The 19,854-nt window shown below is 41.0% G+C and overlaps 2 protein-coding genes across 5 annotated transcripts in view; one reads left to right on the top strand and one right to left on the bottom strand.

Annotated features, from left to right (window-relative positions):
- LOC145450102 (synaptotagmin-16-like) overlaps positions 1-11,930 on the top strand; it is a 35,855-nt gene extending 23,925 nt beyond the window's left edge. For all 4 annotated transcript variants that reach the window (XM_080328588.1, XM_080328587.1, XM_080328586.1 and 1 more), the window contains 10 exons: positions 859-996; positions 2,481-2,648; positions 3,644-3,738; positions 3,804-3,938; positions 4,827-5,066; positions 5,126-5,284; positions 6,899-7,009; positions 7,638-7,824; positions 8,868-8,983; positions 10,967-11,930. In XM_080328588.1, the coding sequence (XP_080184714.1) occupies positions 859-996; positions 2,481-2,648; positions 3,644-3,738; positions 3,804-3,938; positions 4,827-5,066; positions 5,126-5,284; positions 6,899-7,009; positions 7,638-7,824; positions 8,868-8,983; positions 10,967-11,164 (1,547 nt within the window). In that variant the 3' untranslated portion in view covers positions 11,165-11,930. The remainder of the gene's footprint in view (positions 1-858; positions 997-2,480; positions 2,649-3,643; positions 3,739-3,803; positions 3,939-4,826; positions 5,067-5,125; positions 5,285-6,898; positions 7,010-7,637; positions 7,825-8,867; positions 8,984-10,966) is intronic.
- Positions 11,931-13,073: 1,143 nt separating this feature from the next.
- On the bottom strand, positions 13,074-17,822 carry LOC145450666 (porphobilinogen deaminase-like). The gene is made up of 10 exons (XM_080329175.1): positions 17,654-17,822; positions 16,475-16,547; positions 16,336-16,385; positions 16,145-16,278; positions 16,009-16,086; positions 15,749-15,947; positions 15,518-15,667; positions 14,556-14,609; positions 14,386-14,484; positions 13,074-13,492 (listed from the first exon to the last, which is right to left on the bottom strand). Exons 1-10 carry the CDS (start codon positions 17,714-17,716, stop codon positions 13,301-13,303), a joined length of 1,092 nt encoding a protein of 363 aa, XP_080185301.1. The 5' UTR covers positions 17,717-17,822; the 3' UTR covers positions 13,074-13,300.
- Positions 17,823-19,854: the final 2,032 nt, after the last annotated feature.

The following is a 19,854-nucleotide window of genomic DNA, read 5'->3' as shown; positions in this document are numbered from 1 at the left end:
GACGTCACAACAGAATGTACTATGTCAAAGTTCAAATATGTACCATTTATAATACCACAAGGAACAAAATGCCTGTTATCCGTCACAGTAAAGATACTTTGGTATTTTTTGACCATACCGATTTGATTGCACTTCTTGACAATGTTGTGAGGTGATCATGACTTCGGAAATGTGTTATTTGCAGTAACGTTCGTTGCTTTGTACCATGTCTGGTATGCTGCGACACGGCCAATCAAGGTTTGAAGACTTCCACAGTGGAAAATAGTATCAAAACTATAATTATCGTCCGTAAATTAACTTTCAGTTGCGGGGAGCCCATAACTTCAGTACTCGAAAAAATCGTCTTTTACTACTCGACTCGAATCATTAAAATTAATACTCGATTCAGATTCGAGTACTCGAATCATTGTGCCCAGCCCTACTTAGTAGGCCATGGTGGAATACATCTTTATGGTGCCATTATTAAAATTATATTCTTCTCAACGCGTTTAAGAACGTCATGGTTCTACAAATTATTGGCCCGATTATACAGTAGGAAATGTCTTTTTCTTCGTCACGTGTCCACATGGATTCGTCACATATTCGTGTCCCGTGCGCACCTGCATTGTCACACCAGAGGTGTATAACATGCTTTTACACCTGTGAATTAATCAAGTTGTGGATATGTATCAGTCTAGTCTAGTTATTATATAAGGCGTCATTGACTATTCCGTTCAATGCCGAAGAATAGGCTGTATAGGCCTACTTTTAAACGAGAAAATATGGTAAATTTCAGGCATAAATACGATTATATGATGGCCCGCACCAGGTGGTAATAATTATTGTATATCAAATTCACGTTGTACATCGCTATTTCAGCCAAGTCTTACGACGACTCCGACAGCGCGTCGTCGCTGGACAGCGCGGAAGAAACAGCCCGGGTAATGCAAAGAACGATACGAAAATCAAGGTCGAGCAGAAACACGATGTCGTCATCAGCTCTGTCGATCGAAAATGGTGAGTTTTTGTGAAAACACAGTTAGCGGCGATCCGTTTGCAGAAATGCTTCTGGCGTATGCGTTTGCGGTTTTGGAGTGAGAAACCCGATACATTCTATATATGATTGCTTTTGCATATGATATTACCGCCTTCATATAGTATACCTAATGGACATTGCACAGTGCACATACTAACCGAACTATTTTATCCACATTTGGGTTCACGGTGTCCTTGTGTGACAGACAATGCGTTATGACAACATCCACAAATACTGTGCAAACACGATAGCGAAGTTTCAGCAGGCTATTTCCTCAAATCGCTGTAGCTATCGCGTATGATTGTACGTCATAGGGATCATAAGTAGAGCATGCTGTTGGAAGTAAATTCTTTACCAATGACTACGTCTTATTATTTAATTGACGAATACCGTGGATTGCATACGACTCTGCCGAACTTGTTGCATATACTGAAAATACACAATGAATTGTATGTATAAACTTGTTGAAAAAATCCCCGTGTTATAATAATCAGGCTACTTAAATCTCACCAACTATTAGAAGAATGATCCATAGTTCTATACATTTGCTTTGGTAGCTAAGATCTTGGAGTTGAGGTTTTGCCGAACTGGGAAATAGAGCACAAGCAGCCAAATGACTATTCCATGTTGTTGAATTGATTAACTTTCAAACGGGCTTAATATAGATTTAGATGTCAATAGGATCCTAGCGCACGACTGTAGCTTATAGTTAGTTCCACTCAGTTTTTAATGAGCTGTCAACGTTGCGCTGTTATCAGACATAAAGTCCATTTTACTGCGACACAGCATACCCAGGGATAAGTGATACATTAAACCACATGACTCCATATCTTTTTAAGTATGCCAGAAGTGGTCTTGTCCGCATCATCGCAGAAACAAGATTGATATTTATAGCGTAGCGAAGTGAAGTGCTCAGGATTTCTGACCAAATTCGATATTTCCAAAATATCTCAAAAGCTGCGGCCTGTTATATAATCGCTTCGTCGAAAATTGAGAATAGGAGAACGCGACAAACTTTACAGTGAGTTGGTTTACCCTTTTTGGGGGTGCGGGAAGGCTTATTGTTTGATGTGTTTACAAAATCAAGTTAGATGCTCTGACTTGATAACCGACTGACATGATTTTCAACTATAGTGTAATTGTTATCAACAATTATGACGTAGTCATTCGCTCTCTGTAAAATATGTCGGTACAACAAATCAATGGACTTGACGATGATTCTCCATTCATGAAACATTAAGAGATTTTGAAATCGCCGATGAATTTTGCAAATGTTACAACTTTGTGTTTGATACATGTGTTTGTAAAAGGACATACATGAACTTGTATGGTTTTTGAATATGATTGTTCCCAGTGCGTTAGATTCTACTATTTGTGTTCACAATCTACCGGGACCCTATATAAACTCTGGCAAATACGTGCACAAGTTCCAAATCTTTTAGCGATCTGCCACGATTTGCTTCAGAATATAACCGAGAAAGACAATTGGAAAGAGAGGACGATTTGAAGCAGCGATCCTCGCCAAGTGGACACCAGTCGCCCAACGTGTCGTCACCAAGCAAATCACCACAGGCAGCGAAGTTCCGTGAACAGGGAGACTATTCTCCCGGCGAAACAAAGCTTGGGGATAGTGGTGAGCTATTTCTCCATTACTTGTGCGTCTGTATAAGCATTTATGAGCAATCGTCACTATAATGCATCCGCGATGTCGGAATAAAACGAGACGATTTTATGTTTTGAATACAAATGTTATTTCGTGTTTGAGCTACATCCAAAACCACATTGTGAATACACTTCATTATCGCGTTCAAATTGGAGGTCGCATCTGTTGTTCTGGCTCATATTCCGTCAACACTGGCATGGAAATTATTATCCGTTTCAAATTCGATACCCAAATCGTTACCCGGTTTCACGAAAATTGCAAACGCGTGACGGTTGTACCACAGAGCTAGGATTATTGGAAAGGTACATTTCGTGAAAAAAAATCTTGTAGCTGCAGTTCGAATACGTTGTCTTTCCAAGGAAAATGGCTGGTATGCGGAAATGTTTTTCACGATTTGAACTCAAATTTGAGACCACGTCATATGTAGAGCAGCGCTCCTTTAATATGGGAAATATAGATTGGAGACGGCACTCCTATGTTGATTATCTATAAGTCAGAATTGACCCGTTCACGAATGTAGGCCTTTTGAGGAATATTACGATGATGCCAGCATACTTTCGTCTCCAGGACTTGCAATGAATCTTACTTGTGAAAATACCTATACTCTTCGCATACTATACACCGTATCAGGCGTACCAGTCTAATTAGAGTAATTATAGCGAAATGCCGTTGATCTAATTCTAATAATTCTATGCTCTATTTTTATTTCTAATCAAATTTATGGTTTCCCTAAAATGCTACGGGAGAGCTGTGCACTGCGAAACGAGTCAAGGTTGTTGGACAGACAGTTGTCATTCTCACGCTTTTGTTTTCGAATTCAGTAATTCTGATTCTAATCTAATTTGAGAAAAATGCGTATAGCTATAATTCTACTTCTAACGTAATGTGGAAAAGCTGCATACTTTCTGGTGGCCCAACTCTGAATCGCACTACATTTGCCCGGACGTCATATCTCACATACTCAGGTGCCACAAACTTTGTCTACGGTGCCGACGGCGACAACGACTCCATAACATCCCAGGGATCCCAAGGAAGGCGAGGTCGCGAGTTCGCCAGAAGGGTGCGTAAATCTGTCAAGACAGAGCTTGGTGTATAAATTTCATTCGCGCAATTCTTCATTTGCAGACAGTGCGACAAAAGACTCCCAGCCCGTCCATGGGCAGCAGGCGTTCGCTCGAATCCGTGCCCGAAGATGACAAATGGGATGCCGAAGAGACTGGCAGTATCTACGCAAGGCAGAGACACGGCTCTTCTTCTCAAGTGAGTCATAATAAAACCAGAGGCGGTCGGTAACGGAGTACTTCTACTAATATACTTTTTCGAAGTACTTAAGTATAGTATGGTTATGGATAATTTTGAAAACGGATTCTCAGATTTTGCCGGGATTTGGATCGGATATGGATTAATGATTTAAAAAAATTAGAAAGGGTGTTGCGTGCTGAATGAAGTGGTATCAATTTAAGTTTAGAGTGTGAAGACATTTTGGCAGCAGCCACTATCCCCAGAAAGCTACCATATTCGAATTGCAGTCAAAATCTTTTCACGATACGTACCATATTCCACTCTATCTTTTTCCGTGGTATCGAGGTTATTGCGAGACGCGATATCATCAGATTCGGAATTAGGGTTGCGTTTAAAACAAAAATCAATTTCAATCAAACATGTTCGTTCAAAACAAGGCCCTAATTTGAAACAGTTTTTTTGTAAGCCATGACGTCACGAATATTCAATTGTGACGCCATAGTGGATAGACATTAACAATTGAAAATATAGGGTAAATATAGCTCCTTTGACGAAATATCTGTACTATTAATGTTGAATCGACTATTTTGATGGTTCCAACCATCCCATATTGACAGACGTCGGCGATATCGGATGGTAATTGTCCGTAGGCTCATACAACATGTTTTTTGGAAAGTACCTACACATTTTACAACTTGAAAAAAACGCCATTTTTTTTAAAAGGCCTTTGTTTAAACCGCTGTTTAAAACATGTTTTTAAAAAAGTGTTTTAAAACACAGTTTCTTTTGAATGCAACCCTATTCGGGATTGGGCATGATCCGAAAGTAATTCTGGATATGAATTTGAATCTCAAACAAAATTATGATTTCAAAATATATAATACACTCCTTCTTTCCGTCTTCCAGGACTCTGACGATGATTACCGTCACGGTCAACGGCCTTACCAGTACAAGGATAGTTCCCTGACGGAAACTACGTCAGAGGAAGATAACGAATATCATGGCGGTGCTACTGAACCGATTTCCTCATGCGGCACTCTGGACGTAGCGGTGCAATACTCCGTATCAGAAAAGAAGCTGCAAGTCACAATCATCGAGGCCCACGACCTGCCGTCAAAATCCAGAGGCGGGTTTAGCATCGTGCAGGTTTGTGATTTGTACTCATCATTAACTATGACAGCGCTGACTTTGTCATTTGCGGTTAGGTAAAAGCCGTGCTGTTACCGGAAAAGCGGAAGAAATACAAAACAAAAGTGCAGCACATCTCCTCGCCGCGTTTCGCGGAGACTTTCAAGCTTACGCGAGCCTCGCCCGAAGAGCTGAAAGGCTTAGCGCTGAGGCTGCGCATTTACGGAATCGGGAAGGTATGTTCCGGACCAATAACCATCAATCAATCAATCAATTACTACGTCATTTGTAACCAACTTCGCCAGTTCATAACAAGTTCAAAGAATAGCGATAAAATGAAATCAAGGAACCCAGGCCATACCCTTTCTAACTTCGCTTGCTTGCTTTCTGTTGAAAGACAAAAATCGGTAATATTCATACTGCTTGCATCTGTCATACGTGTGGAGAAGCGATCAGTAACGAAGTACATTTCGGAATACTCGACTATAGGTTTTCACTATACTAGTAGTTTTTTTCTGCTTGACGGTTTCAGTTTTTCGGCAACATTAGGCCTAGAATACATACTTTTTAGTTACTTGGAAGTGGCTTCTTTTACGAGTGCCTCAGTATAAGTTTACAACGTTACTTGAGTATACCAACGATGGCTACATTGACCAAATGTGTCCGTGTTACTTTGTGGGAACCAGTTGATATCATTTGATAGTACCGAACTAGACTTATCAGATGCATGATTTTCGCGTGTCGCTGCCCATCGCATTTCCAGTATGCTTTTTAAAGTTGGATTTGGATTGCCATCGACAGCTTGTTTAATGGTGACGAGACAGTAGCTTTATGTAGACTGGAAATACATGATTGTAAATTGCCCGAATGTGTCACACTGAAACTGCCCAAGGAACTTTAGATGCGGTCCCGTGAAACTTCAAGATATATGGAGAATTGCGGTTGTCTTTTATAACTAGATATAGCTTACTAAAACGAATACCTGGCGAGATAGCGTAGTGGTATAATTAGGCTTACCATATTTTGGAAATCTAAAAAGAGGACACTTTTTCAGAAATTTGAGACTTGCAAAACTGGAGAGGAATTCTCAAAATTCGGTGAAATTTTTCCACTTTGTGATCGGTTGACTAAAAAAAAGGTCATCTTTTCGCTCAGAGCTCAAAATACCGTTTGAGCGTCACTGCTGTGCTAATTTACGGCATATCACTCGCATTTTGCTTTAAATATGACCTCAATTTTTAAAAAAGATGACAAAATCTCAAAAAAGAGGACAAATCCTCTTAAAAGAGGACGTATAGTAACCCTAGATATAATCCACACTCCACAGCTACAACACCAATGGGTTGTGGGTTCGAGTCCGACCGATGTCTACTTCAGAGTACCATACCAAGTGTTGGAGGTTTATCTAGGCTCCTCGCCATCTCATCCGCGCACGCGGCGTCTTACAAAAAGCCTGGAAGTGGGCCATTCTAGAAGTCGGCAATTACGGAATAAAATGAATAATATCGGCCTGATGCAAATGACCATGAACATAGTAGTCGACAAACACCACGAATACCACAAACTAAAACAAACACATCAAATGGAAAGGCGTCTTTTGAGGCTCGTGATAGAAGAAACATAAAAAGCCTGAGATATTTCATATTTATACAATGATTTTTCTCATTTGATTGGAATAACGCTGAAGAGACTCTTAGAGGTATATAACCGCATCGTATAATATATTAATATTGAGTACCAACGATGGCTACAATATATTCGACTGACACTGGTAAATATTTCAATGGAACTTCATACATCAGCATTCAGCAGTCGTATCACCAATAATGCTGCCTTCGATTCGTGTTTAGATTACGGACAGTTTGATAGGAGAAGCCGTCATTCGATTCGACGAGCTCAATTTAATCCGGGACCCGCAGCTCACGATTCAACTTCAAATGGAACCAAGAACGGACATCAACGTAAGCAAGAATGCTTTTCCGCAATTCTAAAGATAATAATTTCAGTTCGAAATAGGCTTGGACATCGCGGCGAGCCTTTTCAACCCTCAAAGAAATCGGTCATTAGTCCAGAGTTATTCAAAAACAACTTTTTTCTGCAAATTTCACTGACTATTTGATAAAATTGTGAGGTTGCTTAAAAAACGCTAGACACCAAATTTGACTCAGCTCCAACCTGTAGAAGCGAAGCTATTGGAGTAGAAATTTTGGATTTGAAATATTACCATTTGCTGTGGGTGATTTTAAAATTAATAATTAAAGAATTTCCCAAAATCTGAAATTTTGAGCCAAATTTGGTGTGCGGCTTTTTTACCAAACCCAACGATTTGATCAAATAGCCACTAAAATTAAAAAAAAGGATATTTTTGAGCAACTCTACGCCACAGATATCCTCCATTGCGAAAACGGCCCACCTATTGCTTAAGAAATTCAATGACGCCATATTTACTGCAAATAAATAACCTACAAACCTTGCGTATACATGAGGATACGGTTACGCATTAATTTCTCCTTAACTCTGGAATCTTTATATTTGTTTGCGGGACATTCGGGTGTCGGACGGCAATAAATTCAACTCCTGTTTGTTCAGCGCGGAGATTCTGACACGTCGCTAAATCAGACCGGGAGCCGTTCGTCGTCTATGATGAGCTTGTCTCACGGTGGCAGTCCTCCCGAAATCTTAATCGGATTGTCCTACAGCGCGCCCACCGGACGGCTGTGCGTACAAGTTATAAAGGGTTCGCATTTCCGAAATCTCGCGATGTCAAGACCACCAGGTAACATTATTTAGTTTCCAACGTGAAGGCGCGTCACATGCGATTTTATTTTATACTCTGACTTAGGATGATGAGGCGTGTTTGGAATATGTTTTGAGAATAAAACAATATTTATATCGAAATGCATTATTTTATCATTTATCTTTCCGTTTCCTTCGAACAATGAAACTCCTGTTCCACCTCATAAATATGTGCCTATGTACGATTCGTAGCACCGTTAGTTATTCAGCGTTAGTCGCGGAGAGGCATCCTGCGATATTAAGAGTTGGTGTGTGAGAAATACTTCTTGGAGCTATAGTTAGATAAACACTTTTTATATATATTTATATTACTTTTTTATATATATAATATATTATATCTCCCTTTATCTGTGTCTACGTTAACCAGTTTCTCGTTGATTGTGAATCACTATTTCTACTTTTTCGTCATTAGAATTTCGTAGCATTACTTCCATACTTCTACTTAAATGACATCAAGGACTATAGGCCTGCTTTGATCATCGATTGTTCAAATATCCGTGAGGATCATTTGGATGGCGACATTAATTGTATTTGATATGAATGATAAGGCGAGTTTCAAATGTATTTAGTAATAGTTTCGAGTTCATGGAAATAAAATAGACCATTATTTATATTATTGCCACAGTTAAATGTCATTAATATTCGTTTCTGCGTGACCTGAATATGCCCATAACTTTCTAAAGTAAACTGAAGACTCGTAGAGAGATACGGCATAAATAATGATGTGTACACTGGACTTGTTATATACGCCGGATTCGTGAAGAAGAACTCTAATAGCCCTTGACTTGTCACTTTTTGGTTTTAGATTGCTATTTTTGTTTTGTCGTTTGTTTTACCACAGCAGCATATCGCTTCCATGATGTTTCTGTCGTTGTTCAATTTTTTCAGTACAGCATATAACGTACGGTCAGTACGGTTTCTATGGGAAGTTACATGCAAACTTTGACTTTCAATTCACATTGCGATTGTACATATATTTAGCCCGAGTAATACACTCATCCTAATAACACAGCATTTTTGCAGATACGTTTGTGAAACTTTCTTTACTGAATTCCGCTTGTCAAGAGATGTCACAGAGCAAGACCACAATACGGCGCGGGCAGCCCAATCCCGTATTCAAAGAACATTTCTATTTTCAAGTAAGTTTCGAATCATGCCTGCCCGGTAGATTTTGAGGTTGCCGGTGAACCCAGCCCTCGGTGAACTCAGCCTTATAAACTCGGCCCTCGGTGAACTCGGACCTCGGTGAACTCGGCCCTCGGGAAATTTTGTATTCACGGATTGAGTAAGCGGGTGTTGGAGGAGGTGGGATATTAGGGTTGTGGGAGGTTGGATATTAGGGTTGCCGGAGGTGGGATATTAGGGTTGCCGGAGGTGGGATATTAGGGTTGCCGGAGGTGGGATATTAGGGTTGCCGGAGGAGGGATATTAGGGTTGCCGGAGGTGGGATATTAGGGTTGCCGGCGGTGGGATATTACGGTTGCCGGAGGTGGGATATTACGGTTGCCGGAGGTGGGATATTAGGTTTGCCGGGGGTGGGATATTACGGTTGCCGGAGGTGGGATATTAGGGTTGCCGGAGGTGGGATATTAGGGTTGCCGGGGGTGGGATATTAGGGGAGGGGGATATTAGGGTTGCCGGTGAATACAAAATTTCCCGAGGGCCGAGGTCCGAGTTCACCGAGGGCCGAGTTTGTAAGGCTGAGTTCACCGAGGTCCGAGTTCACTGGTAATCGATCTTATCACGCCGTGACTGCGTGATCTACGCATGCCCTGACCTCCTTACAAGATCGACAAATCAGTTGATAATAAACATTATTAGTTTAATAATTCATAATAATACTTGTTAATACACTTAATTACAAAAGTTCCCGAGGTCCGAGTTCACCGAGGGCCGAGTTTGTAAGGCTGGGTTCACCGAGGGCTGGGTCCACTGGTAATCGATTTTGAACCTTACTATGGAATTCTGGGACGAAATTATGTTGTTCATGATTATTGCGGAGCCACGTTTTCAATAGTGTCGAAACTTGCGGAATATTGCGATGGTTCCAAACGTGACAGACAACGCCCACACAAAGTTGTAGTGCTCAAAATGAATAGCAGATTAGAGTCAAAATAGCCTTTATATCCCGTTAATATGAAGGCCATCAGTCTTGACAATCTAACCTAACTTTACATATACTCGGAGGTGATCAAAGTAGTCAGCGTAGATACTCAGGTTCAAGTACATTTCTACTCATTAACAAGTAGAAATAACGATTTCTAAGACGTGTCAAAATTACCTTGTGGAAGCAGAAAATGAAAGGTATATAAAGTAAGTAAATAGTTTCAAAAGTAGTTCTGGGTGAAGTTCCGCACAAAGCAGTTACAGGTGGCTACTTTGAATATCGCAAAGTACACGCAATATGCTAATGACACTCCAAATCGGTGCAATTTTCGAAAAATATATTCAATTGCCATGATATGCGGGCTATATGTCGCCCGGTTGTCACGACAATTTAATTCGGAAAATAGTCCAAACAAATCCCAAAACTGCTTCCAACCATACAAAATCCAAAGTGTAAAAACGGGTAGTTCTGCCAAATAATGTTAAGTAGAAGGGAAGGTAGGGAAAACCTACTTGAGTGCTCCAAATAGAAGTAGGGCCTACTACGTTATTGACCACCCCCGCTTATATCTAGGGCTTCATTTAAAACAAGGTCTTTGCTTAAAACATGTTTTTTTTTTTCTTTTTTAAACCATGCATGACGCCACGAATATGCTGTTGTGACGCCATAGTGGATTGACATTGACAATTGAAAATATACGGTAAATATAGCTCCTTTGACGAAATATCTACGTACTATAGCTGTTGAACCGACTACTTTGAGGGTTCCAACCATCCCATATCGTATATGTCGGCTATATCGCGTGGTAATCGTCCGTATAGGCTCACACAACATGTTTTTTGGAAAGTATTTACACAATTATGGAATAAATATAGGCTCATAATTATTCAACTTATAAAACACAATTTTTTTAAAAGGCTTTTGTTTAAAATCATGTTTAAAACGTGTTTTAAACAGAGTGTTTTAAACAACCATTTGTTTTAAATGCAACCCTACTCATATCTATACTTTACAGGTCGCATTATTTCAACTGAGCGAAGTCACGCTGATGGTGAGCGTCTTCAGTAAAAGAACGATAAAAAAGAAAGAAATGATCGGATGGGTATCGATGGGCAGGAACAGCAGTAGCGACATCGACGAGCAACATTGGGTCGAGATGAAGGAGGGCAAGGGACAAGAGATATGTCGCTGGCACGCTCTGGCCGATACGTAGGCTTATTCCACGCCAGAGCCGCCATATCATGCTGGAACTTCCACTGCCCGTCGTGAAGGAATTTAAAGATACTGTGCGATTATATTCAGAGATGAAAATTTGCACGGTATATACGGTCCTCGACGAGATATTAGAGTCGTCCCAATCCTGTTTCAGTCCGGATATAACGTTTTTCGGTCAATCGGTTCCTTCCGCTGAGAGTGATGGAGCGAATACCTGGTATCCTAGGATGAATTCAGAGGAAATTCGAAATACATAGGCGACAATTCAAAGCGTGTGCATTTAGAACTTACCCTTTACTATACCTTTATGTCAGGTGAATATGGTAATTTGCTACAATAGGCATTATGCCGGGACGCTGATGGCAATGCGGTGACCGTTATGAGGTCTGAAATATTGTCTTTTGAAACTTTATATTTGGAAATTACGCGATCAGAGTGCGAACTTCTGGTCTCGCATTTTCGGAATTCAGCACCGGTTATTCAAGAGTTGGGGAGCATAAACCTTCCCACTGTACGAAGTCAAATCATCTGCAAATAGCGTTAGCCGAAATATAGACACCTTTGTCGATTTTATTTCGAAAGCGTTACGTAGCTGATCCGTATAATACTGACCGGAGAATCTACTCAAAATACCGGATGCAGATGTACATTGCACATGACACGATGAAGTCTCAACGGCGCGGTTGACTTGATAACATACTCTACACTCTATACAGCGTTTCGGCCTACACTACGGAGCTTATCTATTAACCATCAACAGCGCACACCGGAAACCTGACACCGTATAGGCTATAGGGTTATTGGTTATATATGTTAGCCTGCCTGTTTGGCTTTGATTTCTAGCTTAAAATCGAGTAATTGTTTCGTCATCTGATTCACCAACCTACCAAACTCAGTTTGTTATTTATGAATCATATTGGAAACGGAATTTCCAGCACTCTACTATGTTTAAATAGCAATCCACCCATATTTTTGATGTTTCTTTATTGTCTTTACATTTTGCGAAAAATTTTAGTGCGAGGCGATGATATATTGTGCGAAATAGATTGTGTTTGAGAGTGCAAAAGCAAAGTGGCCGATTGATTCCTGGAGTCATATGTGTCCGGGGTTGAAGTGATAGCTCGGGTATCAGATCTTAGATATCGACGTACAAAGCCAGTAGGCCCCTATTTTTTACTTTGGCGACTTGCACGACATACCCGAGTGGTTATACTTGCCTCAACCTTTGCGAGTGTAGTATAAGGAATGATCATTGACAACGAGATCGTGAAAATGCGTAGCGGAGAGCTGCAACGTTACTTATGCTGGCGGCAATGGTTGAAAGCCCGATGTCGGAGGTTCATCTGTGATCCACTCCCCGTGTCGCTCGTCGTTACGGCGTCAAAGAAGACCCGATGAAGGACGTACACTAGGGGTCTTCAAAAATGACATTTTTTTCTCAAACGTACTGGCTACTTGATAAAATTTTCAGGATACCTAATTTAAGCCTACACACCAAATTTGGTTCAATTCCAACCAGTAGCCGCATTGCTACAGAAGAAAGTTCCTATTCATTAAGCTCCTCTTTATTAAGTTCTTAAGCTGAGATCCGTGAACTAGCTGACGGGTCTATGAAATCCCACACGCCCAAATTACACAACCACATTGATTAACAAGATCTCAGCTTAAGACTGACTCCTCCTGCCCCTATTTTATCCGGTTCTCAATTCAGGTCACAACAGCCATAGGAACCCTAATATTTTCGCTCTCCAACTTGTAATCATGCCTCGATTAGCACCGAGCAAAAGTGTTGACCTTTTTTAGTCACCAGCTCCCAAAATTCCGCGGTTAGTGAGTCCAAACTGAAGGGGTCCGCTCTGAAGAAGCGTTCAGAGCTGCTGGTCCAAGCTATCGCAAGCAGACATATGCATCGCATCAAAGTCATATATTCGAATTTAAAAATACGTACAAGCATAATGTTGTAGCAATCGATTTCATAAGACACGCGGCACGAATTATCACTCGAATCGGTTAAAATATACGTGCTACTGCTATCCACCACGTCACGCTCGAAGGCGAATGGCTGTGTATTGCGATCGCGAATTACAAAAAAAGCACTTGCACCGATTCTCATCATGTAGCAGGAACTCAAAACTCATATCGAATCGCTCATTAGATTCTGCCTCCGCGCCTCGTCCAGCACGCGGCGCGCGCCCTTCTTCACCAGCAGCATGGCGATGTCTCGCCCGAGATGGCCGGCGGCTTTCAGCAAGTAGGGACTGACGAAGTGGTAGCTGGTGGTGATGCTTGCGAATTCGCAGCTCGCCTCCCTGTCTCCCGATGTCATCTGAGAGAAATAATGAGCTGAACAAAGGTCGCTAAGCAATCGGCCCCGATAAAGCTGATAGTTTAACGCCTCGGGCGTCAGACTAGAGATATTTGGTATATTAGAAGCAGAGTGATAAACCGTATCACTCCGGCAGCTCACCAAACACAAACAAACCAGTAGCTATCTACGGGTGACCCTATTCTAAGAGTGCAAACGGCGAGAGGTTGCCGCCACCATAATATCACTCGGTATCCAGAGGTGGTGAAAGTAGTTAGAGCTGGTGCTGATGTAGAAGTAGAAGTGAGAAAGTGACGCCACAAATTTTTTACTCAATTACAAGCTGAAGCAGCGATTTCCAGTGACTTCAAAGCTACTTCGAGCGGACGTAGAAATTGATGGTATAAAATAGCGAAGTAAATGGTGTCGTGAAGTAGCCTTGGTCGATCGGTCACACAGTTTTAGCAGTTGATCGCAGGTGGCCAATTTTAAGATTGCATTGCATCTCAGCGACAAACGCAAAAATATCCAATGACACCATTAATAGGTACAATTTGGAAGATGTATACGCCCATGATAGAGCCCGAGTTCTTTCGCCGGTTGTCACGACACTATCACTCGTAGAAGTTACTCAAACATATCCCGAAACTATTTTATAGTTTACAAAATTCTAAAAATGTAGTTTTGCCTACTAAACCGTGAAGCGAAAACAGACTAAAACAACCATTTGAGTATGTAATATAAGCAGGCAAAACCTATTGAATACCAACCTCTAAAAACGTACTCATTACTGACCACCTCACACACACCATGAAAGCAAGTGATAAGCAGCTCATACACATTATGATAACGCACGTATTTGGGTATCGTATAAGATACATCTCAATGAAGTAGGTGTAACACTCATCACTCACTATTCTGTCCCATTCTTCATTTGGCGTCAACGAAGTTTGCATATCCGCGACAAGGGCCTCGGATCCGTCCAAACTGTACACACCGGCTTTCATATAGAGCTAAAATAACAAGTTCACGGAAGGCTCGATTGACCTTACCTTCAATAACTCATTAGTAAAATATTTATCACCTCGTCGTCTTTAATGTACGTACGAACCGCAGTGGGAACAGAGCACCCTCCTTCCTGGAAAAACATATCTGTAACTCCAAACATTGCATTGCATAACACCAAATTCTTACCAATAACTACCTGACACGTCACTATGAATAATAATCAAATACCGTCGTGAATAGGCCTATGTGCCACAGATTATCTAATCACGGGAGACATAATGACAGCGTCCCGACATGTCTCTCTGGTCTGAACCATTGATGCTCGATAAGGTAGAAGGATAAAGCGTGAATGATTTACCAGCCAATGACAATTATTCACCGCCAACATCGTCCTGTAATTAGTCTCTTGTGCGACGTACATTTAAAGTGATTATGAAATATGTGACGATACGCTTTGCGACAATGACCGGGTAAAAATACCCAAGATAAAAATAGGCTAGCGGCTAAAATACCCAAAAAACTTGGAATAAATGCTTTTGCAAATAGAGCTTGGCACAATCATTCAAGTACTCAAATCCAAGTCGAGCATCATTTGTAACGATTCGAGGTAAGCTACTAGCTCGACTCGATAATTTCTAGCAACAAAACGCAAACGCCTTTCACACCAAGAGTCATTTTATCCACTAAAATGTACCTTTTATACTTTCATGGTCAAGAAATATAGAAATATTTTGAATGACATATCATTCGGGTTCATTTCAATATGAATATACTATTCAATTGTCTATTGTCTAAGTTCTGTACCTCCAAGAAGCTCTTCAATGACATATCAGTGGCATTATTTTTCTTGTGGCCACAAAAGGATACGTTTTTGAATTTTCCAGGTCATTACTACCGATATGGAGTCACAATGCGTAATAGGCTAGGCCTAGTGTAATAATCGATTCGGAATCGAACCAATCAGGTACTTTAATTAGCACAGTTCAAATCACAAATCGATGGTGAATTCGATATTTCCGCAAAAGATCATTTCCTTACCAGAGTCCTCAGAAAGGCCCTCTCTGCTATGCACTGTATAACAGTATGCTTGTCGTGAAGCTTTGACACCAGATCAATAGTTTCTACATCATCCGCCCGTGTTTCCACCGCAAGAGCACCCTGGCCGGCAGCATACATGAATACCTCCGTCTGAAATAAATCAAATCAACGAGCGATCAAGATGCGAACATTCTGGTAACGCGACATCCAGCGGCAATGTAGTTTTCTTACATCTAATGTATATGAAATTCTGTCATTCCATCCCATGCGTTTCAAACCAGCCGCTGCCAGAATGAGGGCGCTGTAATCGTTGGCTTCATCCAGCTTTCGCAGTCTCGTGTTCAAATTTCCCCGTACACTTTTATATTTCAAATGCGGAAATTTCCTTTTCAATTGAGCAATACGACGCAACGAGCTTGTACCTATAACGCTGAAAATACACTCGAAATCATAACACTGCTTCGAGGCAGAGAAAATGGGGTGTCAGTCACCTTCCATCCTCCAAGTCTTCTAATCGCTTTCCTCTATGTTTCGGATGCATCACCACTGCGTCCGCTGGATTTTCTCTCCTAAATATGGAGTTTGTGAAAAAGTACCGCAAGAGTAAAAAATCCTAGTGGGACTCACTTAGCCACTGCCGAAATGGTTAAATTGTCGGGTAATGTGGAAGGCATGTCTTTCATGGAGTTGACAACGATGTGAACTTCTCTTAACGCTAATGCGTGTTCCAGTTCTTTTGTGAACAGACTTTTCTCGCCAGTCTATATGTAACGTACAGTTAAAAAGTTACTGAATAAAAACTGCTGTCTTGTACTTACTTTTGGCAATGGTTTGTCGAGAATTTTATCGCCCGTAGTGGACATCGGAACTGTGAAAAGGCAACGAGTTGGGTTTCAAAATATGTACCAACATCGGTGCAAAAAAATCAGGTTAACAAAGTGAACAACGCAAACTAACCAATCTCAATCATCAGATCTTTATCCAATTTCTTGAGTTCGTCCACGACCCATTCGGTCTGCCACATTGCCAGCTGAAATCGAAACCAGAGAGCGTCACTTCTAACCTAACGCGGGACTACGAATAATTGCGTATCACAAACAATGTTTCACATGTACAAGACTGTATGACGTCCACTTTTGTTCTATAAAATTACACAAATCTGTGTGATAGTGGGCTGTGTATTTATTAAAACAGGCCACTTGGACATTAGTTCAAAGACTATTCATTCTTAGGTATAGCGATCAATCCAAATTTGGATAGGTATAAATAACGGCGATTCTTCGATAGCAGGAAGACATCGAACAATGTTCACCAATGAATGTTTCTCATGAACACGTCAAAATAAAATGTTTTTTTTTCCCGCATTGTGATTAGGGTTGGGGGATGGGGATATCAGGGTTCGGTAGAGGGATGTTAGGGTTGGGCTCGGAGATATTAGGTTTGGGGGAGGGGATATTAGGATTGGGACAGGGGATATAGGGTTGGGGTGAGGAACACAATATCCGACCCTAATACGAGTAATACCCCAGGCTCCCTAATATTAGGATATACCGTACCCTAACCCACCTCTAACCCTGAATATTTCTCCCGAACCCTAATATCCCCGTCCCCAACCTAATATCCTCCACCTCCAACCCTAATATCCCCCCTTGGCAACCCTAATCTTAATATCCCACCTTTGACCCTTACCCACTCACAACCCAAATATCCGTCTCTCCAAAGGCAAAAGAACAATACTTTTAACGCTTATAAATTTTGATGAGTTCATGAGAAACATTCATTGGTGAACATTGTTCGATGTCTTCCTGCTATCGAAGAAGCGCCGTTATTTATACCTATCCAAATTTGGATTGATCGCTATACCTAAGAATGAATAGTCTAGTCTTCGCTATACCTAAGAATGATCATGGTGAACATTGCTCAATGTCTTCCTACTATCGAAGAAGTGCCAAAATTACTGTGCAAAAATGCAGTGATAAAGCATTATGAATGGATGGTGGCAACTTAGTGATCTTGATAATGACTCATTTCATCTAATGCGATCCCTGGATGGAGCCATGATCAATGTTGACACTGCATAGGACTTTAATTCCATTCTGGTAGTAATCGGTCTATCGATATATGATATTTACAAACCGGACTCTTTCTTGTACCAATCTTTAAAATTTTCGTAGTTCCATCATCTTGACTCGGAGGCATGATTATTAATTCACAAGTTTACAATACTCCCAAGATTTTCCAAGTTTAACAATGCCAAACCCTATGCACAAGCCTACGAAAATCTGCAGAGAGACATCATTGATAAATGACAATGATCGAATGTCAAATACAATGGTCAAAGCACCACACTCTTCTACAGTGATCTATAGCTTGCCAGGTACGGTACGAGTTTCCAAAGTAACTTTTAGGATTTGGAAAGTACTATTTACAAATCACTGCTCGAAAGATTCAGTGTCCTAAACATGAAAGATATGCGGAAACTAGAAATTGCCAAGTTTATATATCAGTTCCACTGCGGCCACTGCCCCGAAAACCCGCTATGGAATCTCGGTCCTTTTTTTGAAATAAATCCTGCGTGACAGGAGATTTTTTTCGCGTGACGGAACTGGCGTGACAAGCAAGGTTACTGATTTCAAATGACTGTGCTAAGCCAGTGACAAGAGATCAGATGCTAATGGTTATAACAACTGACAAGACAAGGGGCAAGTACTTTACCAACACACAGTAATCAACAGATCCTGGCTTAAGGATTAGGTCAGAACATTATATACCACACACTAACTGGAATATAGCATTTGGGGTGGCTGAGAATATTGACTTTTTTTTCATTTTTTCATTTTTCATTTTATTTTTAAAATAAAATCAACGACCCGTGACGGCGTGACCGCGTGCAACTGGGGGGACCAAGTCGGAGTGATCCCGCGTGCCGTGGACACCGATTCCATACTGGCCGAAAACTCCCATGACTTCTTTACCTCGGTATCAAATTGCACAAGTACGACACACGCGTGTCCACGTCCAACTATCAGATGGTGGACAAAAAAGATGATCGCTTCATCAAATATGCCGGACCTGATTTGTGGAACGGAACAGTATCTTGCCGACTATCCGACAGGCACCGAGGACGTCCACATTCAAGTCAAAATACAAACAATTTCTACTGAATCAACACGAGTTAGCCCTCTATTTCACCGGACCACGACCTGACATATCGATCTCGCCTTATTAGCAATAAATTGAATTTCGATTTCAACTATATACATGACTGGGCGCAGTGGGCCCAGTGCCCAACAATAGAAACGTCCTCTCACTTCCAACCTCCAAGTACTTACTACTAACGAAATAGCAGGGATATCCATGCTAAGTAGTATCGTGTCCGTACATTACTTCCCGTACGACTATAGATTGATACGGTACCGTAACCTACGAAGATTACGACACACCAGCTGACCGACCGCTACCCTTGCTTGTATTGATATTGTGCATTGTCATTTCCCACGCTTGGCTTCGTTTTAGCAAGGTAGAGGGCAGAGAGAGAGAGAGAAATTTACAGGAAGCTTGCACAGAATATTTTAATATTTATGGTAGAAAATGAAACTCTGCCGGTTATTACAGTCATTTGAAAAGTAAAATTGTAGTCATAAACTGAGTTGAATAAAGGAAATCAGGATTTGATGTTGCACGAAGTCGCAGGGGGAAATGTGGTTCCAATATGGTTCATAATTTATGGTTTTGAAACTATGCAAATATTAATAAACCTGATTGATTGACTGACTGTCCTTGGCCCAGGGGGCGGTATGGGGAACGCTGGGCTCAGGGGGCGGAATGTGGGTGCTGAATAAAAATGGCGTGACAATATATGGTGTAGTATGGGGCTATGGCCATACGAATATGTAGTAGAAAAACAGTTCTTTGTTTTTCTGAGTTCTCATTGCAAATTTACATCCGACAAAATCTGTCACATCTCGAAGTTTTTCGTCGCGCTCCGTGAGAAATATATACCTACGATATGTTTGTAACATTTTTCATGAATTCAGTGGTTTACTATTATTCATGTAAAATGAATTGCGCGTACTTTTAGATCGCCAGCTCTCCGTTAAAACACTCCCGCCACGCTAGCTCGGGTTATTTTCCACAAAAGTTTTCGAAGTATTTTATTCTGCAGCGCAGTTGAAATCGAAGAAAGAGGGCACTGTAGGCCTACCACTTTTGAGAGTGAGATCCCTTAATACAGTATCGATGCTTTGAAGCTTTTTGGTCAGAATGATTCGGACTAAATATAGCCTACTTGTATTTGCATGAGTGCTACGAAATTTAATCGTCAGAATATTTCTTCA

The sequence above is a fragment of the Botryllus schlosseri genome, chromosome 11, assembly GCF_051294905.1.
Source record: "Botryllus schlosseri isolate E-star chromosome 11, Bs_hap1, whole genome shotgun sequence".
Lineage (NCBI taxonomy): Eukaryota > Metazoa > Chordata > Ascidiacea > Stolidobranchia > Styelidae > Botryllus > Botryllus schlosseri.
The sequence above is the reverse complement of the archived record's forward strand: the minus strand, read 5'-3'. Positions and strand labels throughout refer to the sequence as shown.

Bases quoted from the DNA above. Each gene is read 5' to 3' on its own strand.
- LOC145450666 (XM_080329175.1), bottom strand. From the start codon at position 17,716: ATGCCTCCGAGTCAAGATGATGGAACTACGAAAATTTTAAAGATTGGT. The intron at 16,087-16,144 runs GTGAGTCCCACT...CTCCATATTTAG, and splicing joins ACCATTTCGGCAGTGGCTAA to GAGAGAAAATCCAGCGGACG. The intron at 14,610-15,517 runs GTAAGGAAATGA...ATGTTTTTCCAG, and splicing joins GGGCCTTTCTGAGGACTCTG to GAAGGAGGGTGCTCTGTTCC.